The sequence below is a fragment of the Hyla sarda genome, chromosome 1 (assembly GCF_029499605.1).
Source record: "Hyla sarda isolate aHylSar1 chromosome 1, aHylSar1.hap1, whole genome shotgun sequence".
Taxonomy (NCBI): domain Eukaryota; kingdom Metazoa; phylum Chordata; class Amphibia; order Anura; family Hylidae; genus Hyla; species Hyla sarda.
This window is the reverse complement of record NC_079189.1, coordinates 539,722,963-539,748,981: the sequence shown is the minus strand read 5'-3', so window position 1 is coordinate 539,748,981 and position 26,019 is coordinate 539,722,963. Positions and strand designations below refer to the sequence as shown.

The 26,019-nt window shown below is 41.9% G+C and overlaps 1 protein-coding gene across 1 annotated transcript in view; it reads right to left on the bottom strand.

The window, feature by feature from the left end:
- Window positions 1-26,019, bottom strand: part of NDUFAF2 (NADH:ubiquinone oxidoreductase complex assembly factor 2) — a 141,201-nt gene that overhangs the window by 23,156 nt on the left and 92,026 nt on the right. Inside the window, exon 3 of the mRNA XM_056541122.1 lies at window positions 13,248-13,288. Coding sequence (XP_056397097.1) covers window positions 13,248-13,288 — 41 coding nt within the window. The remainder of the gene's footprint in view (window positions 1-13,247; window positions 13,289-26,019) is intronic.

Sequence of the window (26,019 nt, the reverse complement as noted above, 5' to 3'; positions counted from 1 at the left end):
ATTTCTCCATCCGACCTGAGTACACGATTTTTATAACTTAAAATCGTATGAAATCGTATATAAAGTCGGATCCATTGACCTCCATTAAAAAATCGGATCCATTACACACATCCGATTTGATCCGCATCCGATTTCACACGTTTTTTGTTCGGGTCTGAAAGCGGGGTTGACCACGATGCGGATCAAATCGGATGTGTGTAATGGATTCGATTTTTTAATGGAGGTCAATGGATCCGACTTTATATACGATTTCATACGATTTTAAGTTATAAAAATCGTGTACTCAGGTCGGATGGAGAAATCGTGATGTGAATGCAGCCTTACAGTGTATAACATACCACATAAGTAATAAAGAAGAACTACATTTTTTATACATATAATGCTATCTTACCACCATATCTCAGCTCAGCTATATCTATCTATATAAATTGAGCCCATTATGGTAGCTGGGTCATGTGTGCCCTTACTTACACCACCAGTCCAATACATGCTTTCTACTGTTAACAAGAGATCAAACCAGCCTGTGTGGAGTGGATGACTTCTTTATACACTACCTGTCAAATCTTTCCTGGCAGCCGGGGTGCCCCGACACACTGGTTTGCCATTCGGCACTGCCCGGGGTGCCGCATGATTTTGGGGGGGGGGGGGGAAGGGAAGCCTGCGTGCATACTGCGCACACAGCGTCTCTCGGTATCCCCCAGCGCCCCCTGCAACTCAGTAAGCCGAAAATGGTGCCCTGCTACACCGAAGAGGGGAAGATGCTGTGGAACTGGAACATGCTGTGGAACTGCAAGCTGCACCCCGTGCCGGCTTGCTTAAGGAACAGTACCCCCATCACCCATGTCCACCCCCCCGTCACCCATTCCCCTTCCTCATTCATGTCCATCCTCCTGTAATCCATGTCCGCCCTGTCCATCCCTGTCACCCATGTTCACCTCCCCTGTCCACCCCGTCACCCATGTCCACCCGTCACCCCTCTTAACCCCCTTGTCATCCTTGTCCACCCCCGTTCACCCCCCCCCCCCCCCTGTCTCCCATGTCCACCCTCCGGTCATCCATATCCACCTTGGCCACCCCTCTGTCACCCATGTTCACCACCCCATTTACCCCTTTGACCACCCCCCAGTCTACCCCTGTCGTCACCCCTATCCACCTCTCTGTCCCTTTGTCACCCCTGTCCACCCCTCTTTTACCCCCTTGTCACACCTGTCCACTCCTCTGACCCCCTTTTCACCATCTCCCATGTCCACCTCCGTCTCCCATGTCCACCCCCCAGTCACCCATGTCCACACCCCTATTCACCCCTTGTTCACCCCTTTTAACTCCCTTGTCAGCCTTGTCCATCCCCCATCTCCCATGTCCATACCCCTTGTCTCCCATGTCCATCCCCCCTGTCACCCACGTCCAGTCTACCCCACGTCAATCTACCCCTCTGTCAACCATGTCCACCCCCTATTCACCCCTCTGACCCCGTTACCCCTGTTCACACCCCGTCACCCATGTTCACCCCCCCCTGTCCACCCCCCCAGTCTACCCCGTCACCCATGTTCACCCCCTGTCCCTTTGTCATCCAGTCCACCCCTGTCACTCCTGTCCACCCCTCTTTTACCCCTTTGTCAGCCTCCTGTCATCCGTGTCCACCCCCATCAACCTCTCTGTCACCCCTTGTCCACCCCTGACCACATCCTTGTCACCCATGTCCATCTCCTATTCACCCCTCTGTCCCTTTGTCCTTTTTCTTGACTTCACATTACTAGATATTCATTTTTCACATATCACTTATTTTGTATACTATCTATAGGTCTGAGGAAGGTCCTCATTGGACAGAAACTTTACCTTGTTTGGATTGCTTAATAAACTCCACACTGATGTGTTTACCGTAAACAGTGTACCGAGTCTTTATTTACGACTCATGTACACTCTTCTACACCCATGTACACCACTCCTCTACACCCCTGTCACCCATGTACACTCCTCTACACCCCTGTCACCCATGTACACTCCTCTACACCCCTCTGCCACCCATGTACACTCTTCTACACCCTTCTGTCACCCATGTACACCCCTTTGTCACCCCTACACTCCTCTGTCACCTACGTACACTCCTCTACACCCGTCACCCATGTACACTCTTCTACACCCCTCTGTCACCCATGTACACTCCTCTACACCCCTCTGTTACCCATGTACACTCCTCTACACCCCTCTGTTACCCATGTACACTCCTCTACACCCCTGTCACCCAGTGTACACTCCTCTACACCCTGTCACCCATGTGCACTCCTCTACACCCGTCACCCATGTGCACTCCTCTACACCCGTCACCCATGTACACTCCTCTACACCCCTGTCACCCATGTACACTCCTCTACACCCCTCTGTCACCCATGTACACTCCTCTACACCCCTCTGTCACCCATGTGCACTCCTCTACACCCGTCACCCATGTGCACTCCTCTACACCCGTCACCCATGTACACTCCTCTACACCGCTCTGTCACCCATGTACACTCCTCTACACCCCTCTGTCACCCATGTCAGCCTAATAGGTTTGTTTTGCAGGTTTAATGTTGAAGAATTGTGGCTGGAAGAAATTGTCATGATGGCCCAGACAAGATGGAAAGGAAAAGGGAACAACGCTGATTAGAGAAGACGTCATTTGTGAGTTACTGTCTAAAGTAGCACTTTAATCCACATACCCACAGATAAATAGATATTGTGCATTTTGTGTATTGCGGCGCTTTTCCTTTTTTTTTTGCTCGTCAACCTTGGTAGGGGTGCGCCACAATTTCAGCCGAAAAAGGTTGGGAAACACTGCTCTATTCATAGATTGCTGCTCAAGAAATCATGTGTGCTTTATGTTACAGACCTGACTAGCTGCAGAGTTATAAGACTTGTCTGACTTACACGGTTTTTCTCTGCTATCTGTAGATTATCCAGTGTATCCTATGAGATGCAGCTTCACACTGCTCTCCCCTGCCTCCTGCGTGCAAGAGCTAACAGGGAGAAAGGTATCACTAGGAGACAGATTAAAGATGCACCTCACTGGAATACACTGAGACTCTACAATTTAAGTTAGGGGACAGAAGTTCATTGGCTTACCCATAGATAAGATTTAAAGCAAGTGCAGTGATAAGACTCCACCTATGTCTCTGCAAAGCAATCCATTGTCATGGCAGCCTGAGGCCTTTGCTCTACCAATAGTAGATACATGCTGTACATATATAATACATTAAAGGAGATATATCATGGCAGAAAATGTATCCCCTATCCAAAGGTCTGACCCCCTGCAATCTAAAACTTATCCCCTATACTTTGCATAGGGGATAAGTTTTCTTCCATGATGCTTCTCCTTTAATCTAAGAGTAAATGAATGGCAGCTCATACGAATCCCTAAAGTGTCAAAATAGATATTTTAATAAATCCCTACACTAATATAATTTAAAATCACCCCCTTTTCAAATAAAAAAAAATGATTACATTAACAGAGAAGCAAAAATAGATGGAAAAAAATTACCAGAATTGCGCTTTTATTTGTCACTTCACATCCCAGATAAAATGGAACAAAAAGTCTGATATACCCCAAGATGGTAACAAAACAAACTACAAAACATGGCATAAAAAATAGGCCCAAACACAGCTCCATAGACAAAAAACTGAGAAAGGGTATAGAGGATCAGAACATGGCGATTTAAAGTGATTAATGTTTATATTTATAAATGTAAAGTTAAAATTATATTAAAAGTAGTAAAACAAACTAGAAATTGGGTGAAATGGTGATCTCAGTGACCAAATGTCAATTTTACTGCATATTTTATTTCATGCATTTTTTTGTTTTACAGTAGATTTTATAGTAAAATGAAAAGGGTGCAATTATAAGGTACAATTGGTCTTGCAAAAAACAAGCCCTTAACGTGGCCATGTAGATTTAAAAAAAAAGCTGAAGACAAAAGAAATACAAAAATGTAAATTTCCAAAGTCATTTAAGGGGTTAAGAGTCTTCTATTGTCTTTATAGGAGCATGTGTAGCTATCATATTTCCTACGTGCTTGGGTTTATTATATATCCTTATAGGGGTAGGAGTACATTAAAACAAAAATGAACATAACCAGAATTTTTCAAGGAGGTAATAATGCTGCAGAATGTACTATATGTACACACTACTGAGAGGCCTTTGGTTGTCAGGGTGTGATGAGAATTGTAGTTTGGCAGCAACTTAAAAACCACCGAATGGGGAACACTGCTCTTACACATGGTTCACCTTCCTGTTCTAAAATGTTAGGAATAAAATGGTAAATAGTGGTTGGTTGCTGGCCTCCATATTCCCACAGATTAATCCACATTTTAATCCGAGATTTAATGTTCATCCGCCCTACATGATACACAATATCCCATTCTCCATTGATCTCTGGACATAATTAAGCTCCGGTTTTGTAATTATTATCGACATGGGAAACCAACTCTCTCACCGGCAGGGGCAGATGAAAGTTAAGTAGAAGTTTCTAGAATAACTTTCATGAAGAGTAAGAAGTAATTATGGAAATGTCCACTATGATTTATTATACCTCCGCTAGGAAAGCAAAAGAAGCTGCCATGATTAAAATATGAGCGTAATTAATGGTGACTTCGAGGCGCTGTCTACAAACCCCAATTAGGAGAATCTGCAAATACCAAAGTTTAAGGATCTGGTAAACCATCGTCACAAATAATGACGGGAGCCACAAGATTTCCTCCTAATATACTCTGTCCTTAGGAAGAACTAATCTACAGGAGAAACTCTGACAAATTGTTTTACACAGCACTGTGATCCATCCTGTCAATGTACCTGAATAATGTCACTTTCCGTGATTATATTTTAAAGCTGTAGCTGCCATTCTGGGTATCTTTCTGGATAAGCTGTCACGTGTGTGTACATGAAGAGTAGCACTATTTGTGCCCATTATTTAATTTATGTATGGCATATTTCATATGATTTCTGCTCGGCAGGCTTCTTCTGTAATTTTCATTTGGACCTGAGCTGGTGGGGAAAACCTAACCTCTATGGTGTCTCCCATACATTACACACACAAAGAGGAAGAGATCCTGCACTGCTATATCTCTATACACTGTACACACAGAGGAGGAGATCCTGCACTTCTATGTCTCTATACACACAGGAGGAGATCCTGCACTTCTATGTCTCTATACACACAGAGGAGGAGATCCTGCACTTCCATGTCTCTATACACTGTACACACAGAGGAGGAGATCCTGCACTTCTATCCACTGTACACACAGAGGAGGCGCTCCTGCACTTCTATGTCTCTATACACTGTACACACAGAGGAGGAGATCCTGTACTTCTATACACTGTACACACAGAGGAGGAGCTCCTGCACTTCTATGTCTCTATACACTGTACACAGAGTAGGAGCTCCTGTACTTCTATGTCTCTATACACTGTACACACAGAGGAGGAGATCCTGCACTTCTATGTCTCTATACACAGAGGAGGAGATCCTGCACTTCCATGTCTCTATACACTGTACACACAGAGGAGGAGATCCTGCACTTCTATGTCTCTATACACACAGGAGGAGATCCTGCACTTCTATGTCTCTAAACACACAGAGGAGGAGATCCTGCACTTCTATGTCTCTATACACTGTACACACAGAGGAGGAGATCCTGTACTTCTATACACTGTACACACAGAGGAGGAGATCCTGTACTTCTATACACTGTACACACAGAGGAGGAGATCCTGCACTTCTATGTCTCTATACACTGTACACACAGAGGAGGAGATCCTGCACTTCTATACACTGTACACACAGAGGAGATCCTGTACTTCTATACACTGTACACACAGAGGAGATCCTGTACTTCTATACACTGTACACACAGAGGAGATCCTGTACTTCTATACACTGTACACACAGAGGAGATCCTGTACTTCTATACACTGTACACACAGAGGTGATCATGCACTTCTAGGTTTCTATACACTTTACACACAGAGGAGGAGATCCTGCACTTTTATGCCTCTATCATTATACACTGCACACACAGAGAGAAAAACCTACACTTTTTTGTCTCTATACAGAGCCTAAGAAGCAGCAGCAGTATAGAGGACATTTTTGAGCATAAGTGGGCAACCTAAGCTGTGAATTAAGCCCTCAATATAGATCTACTACTTACAGTAAGCTACCTGTGTATCCTCTCACTTTCTGTCTGCCTCTGCTTGTTGCATTCACTCTCCCTCCCTCCTCACCCCTTCAATTTTTTTTTAGCTTTATGCTGTGCCCATTTATATAGAACACCACCCCCAACAGACACCATTTTAATCACAAATGATATGTATGGCCCCATTCATCACACCAAAGAATAAATAACCCAAACCAGTCTTCCTAAACACATACATATTGCAGAAAAAATAACATGCAAAAGTGATAGGTCCCAAGATGGTTAAAGTGTGCTCTGATACTTTTGTACATAGCACTAGCTTTTTTTACATTTAGCATTAGAGTATATAGCTGCACTACACAGCAGTAGGACAGTTGTTTTTGCACCAATGTGCAACAGTAAATCTTTGCTTCTGTCTTTATAAAAAGCTCTTTGTAGATGCCTGTCTTTTCATGTAAATTGTAAAAGCAAATATAATATCTGTCTCTCGCCATAGGAAGGTGCAGACAGCGCTCCTAGTTATAGCTGCATTGCTGGGCAGTCATTGTAAAGGGTCCTTAGAGAGGACTATGTATCTGCCTGTAAATTATCTAGATACAGCTATAGTATTGCATTTCTGTCTCTCTGTAAGTATCAGAGATACTTATAGTATAGCCTTCCTGACTCTCTCTCGAAGTATGTAGGTACACACACTACCGCCTACATTTACTCTGTAAATTATGTAGGTACAGATACTTGCAGCTCTTTGTAAATTATGTAGGTACATACGGTACTGCCTACCTGTATCTCTCAGTAAATAATGCAGGTACAGACAGTACTGCCTACTTGTATCTCCCTTTAAAGGGGTACTCCGGTGAAAAACTTTTTTTTATTTTTTTTTTAAATCAACTGGTTCCAAATAGTTAAACAGATTTGTAAATTACTTCTATTAAAAAATCTTAATTCTTCGTGTACTTATTAGCTGCTGAATCCTACAGTGAAAATTCTTTTCCGTTTGAAACACAGAGCTCTCTGCTGACAATCATGATCACAGTGCTCTCTGCTGACATCTCTGTCCATTTTTAGGAACTGTCCAGGGTAAAAGGAAATCCCCATAGCAAACATATGCTGTTCTGGACAGTTCCTAAAATGGACAGAGATGTCAGCAGAGAGCACTGGGCTCGTGATGTCTGCAGACAGTTCTGTGTTTCAAAAAGAAAAGAATTTCCGCAGTAGTATTCAGCAGCTAATAAGTACAGGAAGGATTAAGATTTTTTAATAGAAGTAATTTACAAATCTGTTTAACTTTCTTGCACCAGTTGATTTAAAAAAAATAAAAAAAATGTTTTTCACCGGAGTACCCCTTTAAAATGATGTAGGTACAGACAATCCTGCCTAATTGTATCTCTGTAAATGATGTAAGTACAGATAGTATTGCCTACTTGTATATCTCTGTAAATGATGTAGGTACAGATAGTATTGCCTACTTGTATCTCTCTGTAAATGATGTAGGTACAGATAGTATTGCCTGCTTGTATCTCTCTGTAAATGATGTAGGTACAGATAGTATTGCCTACTTGTATCTCTCTGTAAATGATGTAAGTACACATAGTATTGCCTACTTGTATCTCTCTGTAAATGATGTAGGTACAGATAGTATTGCCTACTTGTATCTCTCTGTAAATGATGTAGGTACAGATAGTATTGCCTACTTGTATCTCTCTGTAAATGATGTAAGTACACATAGTATTGCCTACTTGTATCTCTCTGTAAATGATGTAGGTACAGATAGTATTGCCTACTTGTATCTCTCTGTAAATGATGTAGGTACAGATAGTATTGCCTACTTGTATCTCTCTGTAAATGATGTAAGTACACATAGTATTGCCTACTTGTATCTCTCTGTAAATGATGTAGGTACAGATAGTATTGCCTACTTGTATCTCTCTGTAAATGATGTAGGTACAGATAGTATTGCCTACTTGTATCTCTCTGTAAATGATGTAGGTACAGATAGTATTGCCTACTTGTATCTCTCTGTAAATGATGTAGGTACAGATAGTATTGCCTGCTTGTATCTCTCTGTAACTGATATAGGTACAGATAGTATTGCCTACTTGTATCTCTCTGTAAATGATGTAAGTACAGATAGTATTGCCTACTTGTATCTCTCTGTAAATGATGTAGGTGCAGATAGTATTGCCTACTTGTATCTCTCTGTAAATGATGTAGGTACAGATAGAATTGCCTACTTGTATTTCTCTGTAAATGATGTAAGTACAGATAGTATTGCCTACTTGTATCTCTCTGTAAATGATGTAAGTACAGATAGTATTGCCTACTTGTATCTCTCTGTAAATGATGTAGGTACAGATAGTATTGCCTGCTTGTATCTCTCTGTAAATGATGTAGGTGCAGATAGTATTGCCTACTTGTATCTCTCTGTAAATGATGTAGGTACAGATAGTATTGCCTACTTGTATTTCTCTGTAAATGATGTAAGTACAGATAGTATTGCCTACTTGTATCTCTCTGTAAATGATGTAGGTGCAGATAGTATTGCCTACTTGTATTTCTCTGTAAATGATGTAAGTACAGATAGTATTGCCTACTTGTATCTCTCTGTAAATGATGTAGGTGCAGATAGTATTGCCTTCTTGTATCTCTCTGTAAATGATGTAAGTACAGATAGTATTGCCTATTTGTATCTCTCTGTAAATGATGTAGATAGTGGTACAGATAGCACTACCCAGTCTTTTCCTATAATGTAGGCACAGATATTGTTGCCCTCATGTCTCTCTCTCTCACAATTTTCTACTTGAGAACTATGGTTGTGGTAAGTGTGCATTTTACAGCAACTGACATAAAACTCAGCCTGATTATTGATAAGTAAATAAAGAAGGTAAAATATCTGTTGAGATTTCTCTTTAATTTCAGGCTTTACATTGTAAGACCAAGCTCAGGTAGAGTTGTACTGTGTATACTTACAGAGGAATAACTTTCCATTCTTCCAGTTGCACATTTTTTTTGCAGTAAAAACTTCCCAATTATTGTAAGTGCTTTCTTTTTTGTACAGCTCTACAACAGTATCTGTCACAACAGTAGCAATAATGGAATCTCAGATTACAACAAAAAGGATATTCCTTCAACATTTTATCATCCAGCAAAGGATGACGCAGATATTGCTACAGTGAACATACATCAGGAAAGAGAAACACACGTAGGAAAAAAAAGTATGGCAGTGGCTAAAATTACAGCTCTAATAATACATTTAACCCCTTAAGGACGCAGGTCATTTTCACCTTAAGGACGCAGCCCTTTTTCGCAATTCTGACCACTGTCACTTTATGCATTAATAACTCTAAGATGCTTTTACCGATTATTCCGATTCCGAGATTGTTTTTTCGTGACATATTCTACTTTATGTTAGTGGTAAAGTTTTGTCGTTACTTGCATCCTTTTTTGGTGAAAAATCTAAAAATTTCATGAAGATTTTGAAAAGTTTGCATTTTTCTTACTTTGAAACTCTCTGCTTGTAAGGAAAATTGATATTTCAAATAAATTTTATATTGATTCACAAATACAATATGTCCACTTTATGTTGGCATCATAAAATAGACATATTTTTACTTTTTGAAAAAACTTAGAGGGCTTCAAAGTATAGCAGCAATTTTCAAAATTTTCATGAAAATTGCAAAATCAGAAGTGACAGATGTTACAGAACTACAACTCCCAGCATGCCTGGGCAGTCTAGGCATGCTGAGAGTTGTAGTTTGGCAACATCTGGAGGGCTACCGTTTGGGCACCACTGTAATAGTGGTCTCCAAACTGTGACCCTCCAGATGTTACAAAACTACAACTCCCAGCATGCCCATTACTCCCCCCTTCCTTCCCCCCCCCCTCCCCCCCCCGTTGCTTCCCTACCTGCGCCATGATCTCCGCTGATGCCACCGTTGATTGCCGGTTCCCACTCATCTTCTTCTCCAGGTACCGGCCTCCATCTTCTACTCCTGTTCTGCTCGACATCCAGGGGTGGGCAGAGCAGGGGGTTTCCATGGCAACCCCCTGTCGTGCGCTGCCATTGGTCAGAATTCCTTTCTGACCAATGGCAGGGGAAAGGAGGAGATCGCAGCACTGCAACCTCGCTCCTATCCCTCAGGAGGATCGGGTCCGTCACTGACCGCTCCGATCATCCCTATTTTCCGGGCGATCGGTTCACCAGAGACCAGATCAGCCCGGAATAGCAGAAAATCGCATGTTTGAATCAGGAGATTGCAGTTGTACTGAGCATGTGTGACCACCTTAATGGATTCCATAAGATCGATGTAACAAAGTTACAGTATCTCCCATAAGTAAGTACATCCCTCGCATTTTTGTAAACTTTTTAATCTATCTTTTGATAGGACAATACTGAAGAAATGGCACTCTGATACAAAGTAAAGTAGTGAGTGCACAGCCTGTGTAAGTGTTTAATGTTGGGTCCTCTCAAAATAACGCACATAGAGGAAAGTGTTTCAGGAGGAGTAGCCAATGAAGCAGCAGTGAATAGGGTTTACTAAACATTTGTGGGAATATTCAAAGAATTTAGCTCCACTTTTTTTTTGCTTTAGCTGCACCTCATTTGCTTAAAATGTGGCACACACTATTAGCGTCACATATTCAGATAATTAAAAGCAAAAAAAGGGGCGTGGTTAGGGCATGGTTGGGATTTTGGTGGTATTAGCACCCTATTTTCAAAGGTTTAGCACCACTTTCTGGAGCTCAAAATGTCGCAGCTAATACCAAGTATACCTGGTGTTAAATGATTTGCTATTTGTCCCAAATTTTCAAAAGACCAAACACACTTCTAAAAATTGGTCCCAGTAACACTCTCTGAGGCGCAAAATAAATAGCCCTAATAACACAAGTCTTTGAATATTCCCCCCATTGCCCGTTTATACAGAGAACCCTGTCTGGTACAGGTTACTAGAAGATTGTTCAATGAAGTTCTTCATCAACCTGATGATATACCTCATAAGGGATAAGGGCAACCTATAAACAGCTAGTACGGCCTACTGATAAAACGCCTTCTATATTTACCATCAATAATCAGCACGTAATTTCATTTTATGTTTCTCCTGTTTCAAAGAATTAAAATAAACTGGTTGCCCTTACCAGATGTTAATTGTCATAATCTTCTAAAATATAAGATTACTGATGACAATGACCATGCTCCTTGAGTAGAAAAACTCTATATTGGACTAGTGGAGTTATAGTGTGGTCACTTATTCAGTCAAAAAAAAAAAAAAAACGTATCCTCTATATGCAGGATAAGGGATAAGTGTCAGATCTCCCCCATGAATGAAGAGTGTAAATCATGGCAAAAAGTGGTGGCTGACACGCCCCCTCCATGCATCACTATGATAGACTTGAAGGGGGGCGTGTTGGCCACCACTTTGTGCCATGTTTTACACTCTTCATTCATGGGGAGAAACTGGGCGCTGGGCAGGAGATCCAAAAGGTCAGACCCAATGTTATCTGCCACTTATCCCCTATCCAGCGGACTAGACTACTCCTTTATATGGGCACAGTCAGATTCAAAAACTTTTTATATGTTGCACATCTTGGCAAAACATTAACCTTTCTAATATACTTCATAAGAAACTTTTACTTCCTTTTTATAGAAATCATGGATTTGTCCAAGCTGAAGCACAGGTATGGACAAAGTTCAGTAATTGAGGGTGGGCTAGCACTCCTCTGTGCTCTCTCTCCTGTCTGATAGGACAGCAGAGAGCACAGGAGTACTATCAGGCAGGAGAGAGCACAGAAAAGTCCTATCAGACAGGAGAGAGCAAAGAGGAGTGCTATCAGACAGAGAGCACAGAGGAGTGCTATCAGACAGGAGAGAGCACAGAGGAGTGCTATCAGACAGGAGAGAGCACAGAGGAGTGCTATCAGACAGGAGAGAGAACAGAGGAGTGCTATCAGACAGGAGAGAGCACAGAGGAGTGCTATCAGACAGGATTCCTCTGTGCTCTCTCTCCTGTCTGATAGCACTCCTCTGTGCTCTCTCCTGTCTGATAGTACTCCTCTGTGTCTGATAGTACTCCTGTGCTCTCTCCTGTCCTATCAGATACAGAGGAGTACTATCAGACAGGAGAGAGCACGGAGGAGTGCTATCAGACAGGAGAGAGAGCACAGAGGAATCCTGTCTGATTGTACTCCTCTGTACTCTCTCCTGTCTGATAGCACTCCTCTGTACTCTCTCCTGTCTGACAGTACTCATGTGCTCTCTCCTGTCCTATCAGGCAGGAGAGAGCACAGAAAAGTCCTATCAGACAGGAGAGAGCCCAGAGGAGTGCTATCAGACAAACGAGAGCAAAGAGGAGTGCTATAAGACAGGAGAGAGGACAGAGGAGACCTATCAGACAGAGCACAGAAAAGTCCTATCAGACAGGAGAGAGAGCACAGAGGAGTACTATCAGACAGGAGAGAGCACAGAGGAGTCCTTTCAGACAGGAGAGAGCACAGAGGAGTCCTTTCAGACAGGAGAGAGCACAGAGGAGTCCTATCAGACAGGAGAGAGCACAGAGGAGTACTATCAAACAGGAGAGAGCACAGAGGAGTACTATCAAACAGGAGAGAGCAAGGAGTACTAACAGGCAGTAGAGAGCACAGAGGAGTACTATCAAACAGGAGAGAGCAAGGAGTACTAACAGGCAGTAGAGAGCACAGAGGAGTACTATCAAACAGGAGAGAGCAAGGAGTACTAACAGGCAGTAGAGAGCACAGAGGAGTACTATCATACAGGAGAGAGCATAGAGGAGTGCTAGCCCACCCTCACTTACTGGACTTTGTCCTTGCCTGTGCTTCAGCTTGGACAAAGCCATGATATTTTAAGCCATGATTTCTATAAAGAGGAAATAACATTTTCTTATGAAGTATATTAGAAAGGTTAATATTTTTCCAAGATGTACAACACATAAAAAGTTTTTGTTTCTGACAATTCCCTTTTAAGTTTTACCAGACGTATACACTGATGAAGTTGATCAAAGTTTTCTTGTAAGTAATCAGGATTCTTGGACGATGTGACTTACAACATGTCATGTTCACTGGAACCTCACCTCAATTGATGGAGGGTCCTTTCTTTTGCCTCTGATCCATGCTACAAGAGAAAACAAGAGAAGAAATGTTATCTAGAGACAAAAAATAAAGATTTGTGTGGTTTGAGACCTGAAGAAAGCTCAACATACATGAATCAAGAACAAAAAATTATTCTGAGACCATCTTGGAGCTTCTACGGATGGGATGTGAATTCTTTTTTTGAACAGTTAAAAAATGTTTTTTTTTTTTTTATGTCCGAGTTATTCCCCACTGCACGGAAGAACCTTTAAAAGCTTCCATTACCTGCCTTGTATGCTTTCACATTCCACACAGGGAATAAGCCAATCTCTGCACTCTGCTTTGGATAGAAACCAATGGCTTTCAATGTATTAAAAATGACAGCATGGTATCAGTAAAGCATTATCAATTATGTAGGCCTATATACCACACAAGGTGCTTGTTGTGGATGTGAAACCAGGTCTGTTTTTTTCCTCTACTTGAATTCACATTGTTTTTTTCTATCCCCCTCTTTTTTGTTTTTACTTGGTCAGCACTCTGTCCCTCACCCTCAGTCCAGGCCTATATGAATGGAAGCAAGCCATAAAGGGCCTTATTCTTTCTGGTTGTCCCCCAGTTTTTGACTAGGAGCACATGGTACGTGAGCTTTTACACCTGTTCTCATTGGTGCTGCACTGTACGGCGTCCATTGCTGCTGTGGCGCTGTGTTTGTGGGGAGGCGCAGCCCAGGGTCTGGTTCAGGCAGCATTGGGGCAGCTCTTTCAGTGGGTCATTCCCCTTATGGGTACTGATGTTGCGGCGATGGTGGTTGCTGCTCAGTATGGGGCCATTTTATGCTAGGGAAGTTAGTAACCCACTACTTACAAGCTGCTGTGACGTGGCTAGCGGGCTTGTACTTCATGATCATAAAAGTACACTAACGATCTGTTAGTTTAACATTTTTAGCTGAGAAGCATTAGATCATTGTGCATGTTGTGGATGTGCAAACATGTCTGTTTTTTTCTATACTTGAATTTATATAGTGTGTATGTTCACAATAGATAAGGTATAGTGTTAGGTATGCCTTTCTGGTATTGGGTAGTACAACCCTTAGCATATACTCACACATACTTTTTGGAGGGTATTTTTGCATGTATTATGTAACAAAAATGATGTTTCAAATACATTGGAATAAGTAACATACCACTTATTCTGTGCAAAAGAACACATCAGAAAGCAGAATAGATGGAGCTGGTCTTATTAACTAGCCTAAAAGAAATTAACACATTCAGATAAAATCGAAGGCTACCTTTCGAGTTTCTGACCCATATTTCTGTGACATATTATTCCAAATAGGAAATAGACAGTGTGAACATACTTTTTCGCTTGGGCTTGACATATTTGAGCAAAAAAACATTGAAAGCCAGAATGGCGTAAATCAAGCAACGTGGCGTCATGTGACGCGGCTTATCGGAACTCTTTTTTTCTATGCTCGGCTTCTTCTTGAAGCAGCTTATTATTGCAACTTGTAGTCAGCAGGTATGATTCTTTTATCTGAACTACCAGTATTCAGACCTCATCGTGACCGCTTAGGAGTTGAGCATTACAGCCTGTCAGTGTATTTGCCCCATCACCTAAAGTAGTCACGGCGAGTCAGGCTACATGATGCATATATCAGAGTCCAGCATAAGGACCAAGGACCTACTCTGGACAGTTCTTAAAATGGACAGAGATGTCAGCAGAGAGCACTGTGCTCGTGATTCAGCAGAGAGCTCTGTGTTCCAAAAAGAAAAGAATTTCCTCTGTAGTATTCAGCAGCTAATAAGTACTGGAAGGATTAATATTTTTTAATAGAAGTATTTTACAAATCTATTTAACTTTCTGGCACCAGTTGATAAAAAAAAATAATTTAGTTTTCCACCAGAGAACCCATTTAAAGGCCCCAAGTGCATTAAAATAACAAACAGGGGATTGGTGGCAGGAGAGTACTTTTTTTTTCTTGTCCCTCCATCCTAAAAGCACTTTTTCTTATAAAAAATATTTAAAACCTCTTAAAATAGATCTGCTACACTTTTGGCTACTTGCTGCACATTTCCAATTTTAATTGGAAAACGAATCTGCAATCAAAGGGAAACAGAATTTTATCTGGTTTTAATGCCGAAGCTGGACAAAAAGTCAGTGTAAACATACCCTAAATTTCCTCTAGTGGCACCTGTAGGCAGCCAAAATGTTATCATTTATCTCTATATCTGTGCGCGGAATTTGGAGCCCTGTCAGGAAAATGGAGCCCAAACCTTATTTATTAGGAAAAAATTCATCAACACAGAAATGTAAACCTAAAAACAACATGGTGTTGGAATGTTAATTTCAAAGGAGCAATTTAAAACAATGTGATAAAAAAAAATAAAAAAATCTATATGTATGCAAAAAAGTTTATAATACTGATCAGAAACTAATACATACAAAACAAGATTGTTTACAGAACTCAATAGATCAGCTTCATCAATCTATCTATATATAAAACTCAACGTGTGTGTGTGTGTATGTTCCAGAATCACGTCCAAACGGCTAAAGATATTAACATGAAACTTGGCACACATGTTACTTATATGTCCACAACAAACATAGGATAGGTGATTTAACCCTTACTCACCCCCATTTGCCAGGGGCGGGGTTTATGTTTAAAGACCCATACATACTAAGGGAAATATATGTTACTTCATAACTTCCAAACGGCTTGAGATATTTCGATAATACTTGATCACATGTTACTTATATGTCCACTTAAAATATAGGATAGTTAATTTAACCCTTAACTACCGCCATTTGTGAGGGTCAGGGTTTTTGTGTAAAGTCCCATGCAAATAAATGGGAAAGGTATCTTCCCCCATAACTTCCGTACGGCTAGAGATATTTCAATACCTGGTACACATATTACGGGTCGGGATAGGAGGTCGAGATAGGAGGTCGAGATAGGAGGACGGGATAGGAGGACGGGATAGGAGGACGGGATAGGAGGACGGGATAGGAGGACGGGATAGGAGGACGGGATAGGAGGACGGGATAGGAGGATTGGAGGACTGGATAGGAGGACGGAATAGGAGGTCGGGATAGGAGGACAGGATAGGAGGTCGAGATAGATGCACGGGATAGGAGGACGAGATAGGAGGTCGAGATAGGAGGTTGGGATTAGATGAATTGGATAGGAGGACGGGATAGGAGGGCGGGATAGGAGGTTGAGATATGACAACAATATGAGGACGGCATATGAAGTCAAAAGCTTCCTACTTTGTTTATTTTACTCCCCAACAAGGATTAGGAAGGAAAAACCGGGCAACGCCGGGTACTCAGCTAGTATATGTATAAAACTCAACGTGTGTGTGTGTGTGTGTGTATGTGTGTATGTTCCAGAATCACGTCCAAACGGCTAAAGATATTAACATGAAATTTGGCACACGTTACTTATATGTCAACAACAAACATAGGATAGGTGATTTAACCCTTACTCACCCCCATTTGCCAGGGGTGGGGTTTATGTTTACAGTCCTATACAAGTCAATGGGAAATATATGTTACTGCATAACTTCCAAACGGCTGGAGATATTTCGATAATACTTGGTCACATGTTACTTATATATCCACTTAAAATATAGGATAGTTAATTTAACCCTTAACTACCACCATTTGTGAGGGTTGGGGGTTTTGTTTAAAGTCCTATGCAAATCAATGGGAAATGTATGTTTCCACATAACTTCCAAACGGCTGGAGATATTTCAATACCTGGTACACATATTACGGGTCGGGACACGAGGACGGGACACGAGGACGGGACACGAGGACGGGACACGAGGACGGGACACGAGGACGGGATGTGAAGTCAAAAGCTTCCTCCTTTGTTTAATTTCCTCCCCAACAAGGATGAGGAAGGAAAAACCGGGCAACGCCGGGTACTCAGCTAGTAATTGATAAAAAGCATGTTTTGTAACAAAGCCAAGTCTTTCTTCTGCATTCAAAGTAGCTCGGAAAAGTATGGTACCATTATATACAATCTTGGAGGCCAGCAAGGATGTTGTCATAGCTTGACTAGAGATGAGGAAGAAAAAGAAGCATAAAGTAATATTTGTTTGGATTTAAAATGAAGCAATGGAGGACAGCTATATTTTGTGCTTGTTCACGCAAATGTTTTTCGGGACACTCATTTTATTCTGACCTAAACATATTCCGACAATCACACACTAATACACAACTTCAAATTTTCCTTTCCCATGGCCAGCTTCCAGGTCAAAGAGAATCTGCATTTTTAGGTTAGAGATTTCTGGAGTTATGTCACTTACAATCTTGTCGCCATTGTGTTCCAGCACACAATAGAGGTTGGGAGTCTGCTTGCCCAGCTCCCTTTCTTCTTTAATACTCACTACCTGGCCTGCTCCCTTTTGTGACGTGAAAGCCTGGGAGGGGGCGGGGAGAGGAGCGCTCTGCTCCTGGCTACACCTGCCCCTCACGTCATGGGAAGGGGCGGGCCAGGGAGTCAATATTTATAAGGAAGGAGAGCTGGGGGAGCTGGCACCCCACCTCCATGGTGTACTGGAGCACAATGGTGACAGGATTGTAACAGGCATTACCTAAAAATACACTATTCAGCTGCACTATAACCCAGTATATTCGGTTTAGTGTGGGTGAAATAGCTGTCAGATTCTCTATATATAAGTAGGTACAGTAGCCCTCCTCTCTTTCTAAGGCTGTGTACAGCTCTATAGAACTCTCAGAGATTGTTAGATTGTTCAAAGTTGTACTTTGGTCAAAGGACGGAGGCCAAAGTACTGTTCCTGGTCATTGAGGAGACGCAATTTGACCCCAATAATACTGTACATTAGTTATGTTTTGCATGCAAACATGCAGTATTCTAAACCAATGCATGCGCACTTATGCATTGAACTTCAGCCCTTGTATGACAAATTAATTATTTTATAGTTTATTGTTCCATCTCCACCTGCCATAAAGTCAGAGTAAAACGAATGGGATGTAATGTATGAAGACACAGCTGTCCAAAGTCTACCGTCCACGTTTTTTTCTTCTCTGCCATGATAGAGAAAATAATTGACCAGTTACACGACTTTGGCAGGAGGCTCGAAAGCAGCAAAATGTCAGACAATAAAATTAACTCTGTAGTTAATGGGAAGCAGCATTGGAGTAGATTCCTCGCAGTGCAAGGTACGAGAAAAGTTCAGAATATGTTCTCGATAGCATAACCTTTCCAACAAAGAGCAACTCCGCCATAAATTGGCATTAGAAAGGCCACTGCTTATGAGTCAAAGTGAATCTTGTAGTTTGTCAACCTGATTAATGGCAGATTCACGTCCATTTCATCTCCGCTTTGTAAAAACAGTTTAACAGAAATGGTTAGTATCTCAAAAAGGTCAAGGTTGCATTCATTTGCGTAATATATTTTTAATGTCGCTTAACTCTTATTTTGTCAGGCAGTAAGTGAATGCTGGGATCTGATGTGAAACGTATACAGAGGGTTTTTAACCTGGTTTCATGAGCATAACTGGCCAACTACATAGCTGTGACAAGTATATTTCCCCCTATTCCTGACCATCGATCCAGACCTTCTACTAGTCAGGTTAGAACCAGGCTTTTTTTGCATAACAGAATTTTTAGCATAACATGCAATCTTGTGATTTCATACATTGTCCAATCCTGAGCTGATGCCGGGATCAACTTTGGTTGCAGTGTCTAAAGGGTTTATGGTGGGCATCGCCTTGATCAGTGATGCCCAACATTAACCCTGGGTCCTGGCTGCTGACAGGTACCCCCTTGTTCCTTAAAGAGGTATTCCAGGAAAAAACTTTTTTTTATATATATATCAACTGGCTCCAGAAAGTTAAACAGAAATTGTATTTTGTGCCAAAATTTTGGAGTGAAAAAGTTTCCATCAGATGTTCAAAGTGTTTTTCAGGAGAATGATCCAAGGTTTACACTAGTCATGGCAGTTTTGCAAAAGTGTGCGTGGTTATGTAAATTTCATGTTTTTTACATCAAAAATTTCACACCAGCTCTTTTTTTGGTTAAAAATTTTTTTTTTTATTTAAATATTGATTTTGTGCCGTCAGTCACCAATTTTGGAGTGAAAAAAAAAAGAAACAAAAGTGTCACGAAAATGAACTCACAATTTTTTAAAGCAGTACAAGAGACTTTTGAAAATGTGATGGGGAAAAAAGTGGGATTAATATCGCTGGAACAGAAATGACATTAGTCTTTGAATATCTCCCACCTGGTGTAGACATTTACGCTCCTAATAGAACCCAAATGCTGAATGTTTTCAAGTATTTTTTTTCACCAATTCTTCATAACTGTCTGCTTTGTAGTTACACAAGAAATTTTTGACAAGTGAGACATAAATGCATCGGGCAGAAGCTTCATTCCATTCCTTGATGAGTTCACACAATTGTTGCTTTAAGTCTTTCATTACTCAGTCCAGGAAATAATTTAGAAATGTATTTGAAGCAATCACCATGTTTCTTTTCCAGGCCATAACAAATTCCCGTATCAGTCCCAGTTTTACATTGTGAGAGCAATTTTTCCTCTTGATATTATGTTAACCCCTTCCTGCCACAGAGATTTTTGCCAATGGTAATTTAGTTTTTTCATCCTTCTAGTAGCCCTAAAATCTTAAAAGGAGATATGCAGCACTGACACTTAAAAAATAACTTTACCTATATGATAGATCTTGTAAAGACCTATCCAGCAAGATGTGTTTGGTCAAAATCGGTTCAGCCGTTCTCCTCAGATGGCTTCCCAAATATCCCTCTGTTTGCAGCATGGAGGGAGAAGCAGAGTGATAAAAGACTACATTTCCCAAGATCTTCCTCTCCTACTTCCTGTAAGCTGCTGCCCTCCCCCTGCTCTCCACACTGAAGAAATTATAATACAGTAACGCCTCCCAACTCCCTCTCATATGCATATCTCCTCCCATCCTAATGAGGTCCCTCTACCCACCCTCCACTGGTCCAATAGAAATGCAAGCTGCATGCTGTGTTGTTTCATTACAGCAGTGTTTTCAAACTGTGCGTCTCCAGCAGTGGCAAAGCTACAACTTCCAGCATGCCTGGACAGCCAAAGGCTCTATTACATGTTATACTACCATAAAGGATACCGGACATTGTCCAGGCATGCTGGGAGTTATAGTTTTGCCATGGCCACTGCTGTAATATGTTGAGTGCAGGCGCAGAAGCCCGCAGCTTCATCATAGCGGTACCAGCATTGTTTATCGTAGTAAACATGTAATAGTGTTTTCCAAACTGTCTCCAGCAGTGGCAAAACTACAACTCCCAGGATGCCTGGACAGCCTTTAGCTGTCTGGGCATGCTGGGAGTTGTAGTTTTGCAAAAGCTGGAAGCACCCTGTTGGGAAACACTGCAGTCTGAAATCCACTTGCTGTCCCATTAGAAGCTCAAACTATAGTTCTGCCTCCCCCTTTACACTGCATCTCTTCTCCATCACACCATAGTTAGTCTTTGAAGGCCGTTAGCAAGACTGGAGCGCAAGGGGCAACAATGTGTCCTGACGAATCCCACTGACTATAATGGGGTCCGTCAGGCGCCATTATTTTTGGCGGCTAATAGCGGGAGAAAAAAACGGCTATTGCTGTAATTTTTCTACCGCTATTCTCCTAACGGCTGTCACACTGCTGTGTTATAACACAGTCCCTATGGGGACCATTAAAGTGTAATTAAATAAAAAAAGTAAAAAAATGAAAAATCACCCAATAAAAAGGTAAAACCATTTTACCCCCCAAAAAGCGTAATTTTTTTTTTATTAATACACATATTTGGTATCGCCAAGTGCATAAGAGTTAACTATTGAAATACATTGTTAATTATCCCATACGGTGAACGTTACATTGAAGATGATAATATCATTACAAAGAATTAAAGGGGTACTCCACCCCTAGACATCTTATCCCCAAAGGATAGGGGATAAAATGTCTAATCGTGGGGGTCCCGCCGCTGTGGCACCCCAGTCATCAGGTGCACTTGAGTGGCGATGCGGGGCCGGAGGCTCGTGACGTCATGGCCACGCCCCTAGTGACATCACGGTCATGCCTTTTCGATGCAAGTCTATGGGAGGGGGCGTGACGGCCACCACGATGGGGCGTGGCAGTGACGTCACGAACCTCCAGTGTTGCACCGATGCTCTAAATGAACGCCGGGTGCCGCAGGGAGATCGCGGAGAGGCCCCAGCAGCAGGACCCTGTCATCGGACATCTTATCCCCTATCCTTTTGATAAGATGTCTAGGGGCACAGTACCCCTTTAAGACAATGACTGGGGCCCCTGATGTTTTTTATTCTACCTCTATTGCCCAGTAAAAAGGAGCACAAGTAAGGTTATATTTTGTGAGAAATACTATATGTATAAGATTGTAATAACAATGACAATTTAATAGCACAATAGTAAAAATGATGTGTGCCACAGCCTTTCATGAACGCTCGCTAAGATGTGACGACCCCTCTGCTAGATGGCAGACTACTGGCTTAAATAAAACCCCAGACTCATTAACTAATCTTTTTTTTATTCTCTGGATGCTGGAATACGAATTAAATAAGATGAATTGTCTTCATTCTGAGCGTGGTAATGGAGGTTATGAAATTCCAAGCAGATTAACGCTTCTCTAATTCCTTCCCGCTTCACTTGACACAAATTTTACCAGAGAATTCTCCTTCTTGGAACGGCTGCGATAAAACAAGCAGATGAAAATAGGAGAGAAGGAGCTATAAGATTCTCATTCTACAGCAGGTACCAGAACAGATCAAACTCCACTAGGTTGAAAAAAGACCAGAGTCCATCAAGTTCAACCTATATCCCTAATGAGTCCCTACTGAGTTATGTGATATAATAAACAAATAGAGGAGATTGGACATAAATTTTGGGATTTCACTATTTAATTTCTATCCCCTAAATTCACATCTTCCCTATTAAAATGGTATTCCAGGATTTTTTTTTTATTTGACTATGCTACAGGGGCTGTAAAGTCAGTGTAGTTCATTATATAGTGTCTGTACCGGTGTTTGATGGCTGGATTCACAATTATTCAGTGAAACCAGCCAAAAGCTATCCAGGGAAGCTGGGAGTTGTAGTTTTGCAACTGCTGGAGGCTCCCTGCTTGGGAAACACTGACTTAGCATTTGAATTTCACAGATAATCGCTGAGACATTGGCTGATTTAAAATGTCACAAAGACATATCAAAAGTAATAAAGAGGTTAATGCCTGGTGATCTAGTGTAATAAAGAGGTTAATACAGATATCATATGTAATGGAGGAGTTAAAACCTAACGTAATGAAGGGGTAAATACCAATATTCCTGGTCATCTAGTGTAATGGAGAGGTTAATATCAACATCACTGGTGGTCTAGTGTAATGGTGAGGTTAATACCAACATCACTGGTGGTCTAGTGTAATGGTGAGGTTAATACTGACATCCCTGGTGGTCTAGTGTAATAAAGAGGTTAATACAGATATCATATGTAATGGAGGAGTTAATACCTAATGTAATGAAGAGGCAAATACCAATATTCCAGGTTAGTTTAAAGGAGAGGTTAATACCAACATCCCTGGTCATCTACTATAATGAAGGGGTAATACCAACAAGACTGGTGGTCTAGGGTAGTGGGGGTGTAATAGCTCTTGCTCACTATGCCTATACATACAGTCCCCCATCCTAATATATTAAACAAAGTACATTTATCACAAAGTGACCTTACATTACAAGACGTCAGCTTTGATGATGCAAAAGAGACACACACAATGCTGCGCAGATTATAATGGGGCATCAGACTCTTCAATCAGTGCAGGTATTTTTATGTAAACCTAATCGTCCTTTCCGTTAAGAAGCAGAAAATATGGAGACTTGGAATAAATAAATACCAAGTAGGACATATTCAGCAGGAACGGACTAAGGAGACTCCGACATGAACTGTCACCTCTTCCCCAATTGCTAGAAGTTTAATTATGGCCTCTTCTGCCAGCGATGGCGGCGTGGCACACTTTATTAAAACCGTCCTGTCTATTTAGGAGTTAGGCTTCCAGAGATAACCGGACATTTCGTACCTATGGAGACCCTGGCATTCTTTCATCTGGGCCTTATTTGCATTTTGATTAGTATGCATGAGATTTTCCATTGAACCTTTCCACTCCTACTGGCACATAATACACTTTAATGAGCAGAAAAGTGAGCATGCAAATTAAGGCTGCCATTAATCACTAAATGCTACAGGAAATGGGGAGGACGGAACAAGCAGGCAGTAAAAAACGCTGAAAGAGCCATGCACTCCCCCAATCTCCCAAGGCCCTGGCAATGACGGATAGGCTTTCCAGAGCGCCGCTGACACAGGGAGGGGGTAAATAAAATATTCCATCAGTGTAGACAATAGGTGACCGTTTGGCAGGGAGGACTGGGCAAGTGTAATTTACAGAACGCATTTTATAGCAACAGAGCTAAAGGCAGATGGGAGGAAATAATGAAGATGGTGGTTGACTCTTGAAAGTTTGTCAGACTACGCTAGTCCCTGTCATCTTTACTATAGATACTTCTCCGTAAGTATTTACAAATTATTATATCAAGAGCGACCGGCTAGAGCCACAAATATTTCTACCTGACATTTAGTAGACTTAAATAGGTTATCCAACATAAGGTGACTTTAGTAATTAAGTGTCATTCAGTAATGGACATGCTTATCAAGGTTCTGTGCTTGTGTTGGTGGTAAATGGCCATGTCCTGTGTCCCCCCATCATGCTGCTGGCTTGTTTTGGGGAACTGGCTACTCCCTGTTTTTTGTGGCCTCTCTCCGACTACAATTCCCAAGATCCTTTGTTTCAAGGTGGGAGGTAACTTATTTTCCTCCCACACATCAGCCACTCCACCCATTGCAGCACCTTACACACAAGCTCTGGGTCTGTGACGATGAATGCACGCACGCATGCGGATCAGGGGGCTGCCTTTACACATAACAGAAGAAGCAGCCAAGCACCCTTTCAACACCTGACTTGTGATGTGTTGTCTTGGGCCGCACAGCAAGCTGGGAAAGGTCAGAGACAACACTCATTTTGTAGGCACAGAAAATAAACTTCTGAGGAATAGAAAGATAGAAATTCAATACCAGCCACCAAACACAAGTAAAGTATATTAGTAACAAGACTAACTTTGCTGCCCCTGTCTCACAAAGAACCAAAAGTTCCAAAATACCCCCTTTATAATGGAGACCCCTAAAATAGTGCTACATCTTAGTGCAGTGTTTCCCAATAAGGGTGACTCCTGCTGCTGCAAAACTACAACTCCCAGCATGCTGTCCTGGATGGGAAACATATGACTAGTACATCAGTCATATAAAAGGGAATGATCCCATTCCATATGGCCTATGATGGATTATGGAAGTCAGAGTGGCATCCCCCTGCACAGGACCACCCTTTAGGAGTCAGAATGGCAGGCATGCGATACTAAATTTCCTCTCCAGGGAAAATATATAAAACAGGAACGGGACCCGGTGGGGCTTGCAGAGGGTGGCTGTTTCTCTCACTGTCACTGTGCACTGGCTCAGCCTGCCTTAGGCTGCATTCACACTTCGTTTTTACATTACAAGGGCGGGATCCGGCTGGGGGAGGGGCAAATCGGGTTCTCCCGTACCCCAGCCGGACCAGCGCTGAAATCCATTTACTTTAATGAGCCGACCGGACTCAAACGGTGACTCCAGTTGGCTCATTTTTGACCCGTATGCGGTTTCCTGACCGGACCTAAAACCGTAGTATACTACGGTTTTCGGTCCGGTCACAAAACCGGATATGGGTAAAAAAATTAGCCGACCGGAGTCACCGTTTGACTCCGGTCGGCTCATTAAAGTAATGTGTGCAGAGCTACACCATCATCTCTCTCACTCCGCTAGGGCCCACCTCCACATTTGGTAGGTCACATTGAACCCACAGGATGTGTGTAAGACGCAGCCAGGCTCATTCTACAGTCTGGTGGAAATACTGCCCCAGTCACTCCACAGTCTAGCAGGAATGCTGTCTCCAATCAGCTGACAATCTAGCGCGGTGTTTTCCAACCAGGGTGCCTCCAGCTGTAGCAAAACTACAACTCCCAGCATGCCCGGACAGCCTTTGGCTGTCCGGGCATGCTGGGAGTTGTAGTTTTGCTACAGCTGGAGGCACCCTGGTTGGGAAACACAGGTCTAGAGTAAATATTTTCTCTTTCTTAAAAGGGGTACTCCGGTGGAAAACATTTTTTTTTTACATCAGCTGGTGCCTGAAAGTTAAACAGATTTGTAAATTACTTCTATCAAAAAATCTTAATCCTTCCAGTACTTATTAGCTGCTGAATACTACAGAGGAAATTATTTTCTTTCTGGAACACAGTGCTCTCTGCTGACATCACGAGCACAGTGCTCTCTGCTGACATCTCTGTCCATTTTAGGAAGTGCCCAGAGCAGCATATGTTTCCTATGGGGATTTTCTCCTACTCCGGACAGTGATGTCAGCAGAGAGCACTGTACTCGTGATGTCAGCAGAGAGCTCTGTGTTCCAAAAAAGAAAAGAATTTCCTCTGTAGTATTCAGCAGCTGATAAATATTAGAAGGATTAAAAATTTTAATAAAAGTAATTTACAAATCGGTTTAACTTTCTGGCACCAGTTGATTTAAAAAAATAAAAATAAAAAAAATGAAAAGTTTTCCACCGGAGTACCCCTTTAAACATGTATGGTACATAAACAAAACAAGTAGCAGAAAAACTGCTCTGCAAA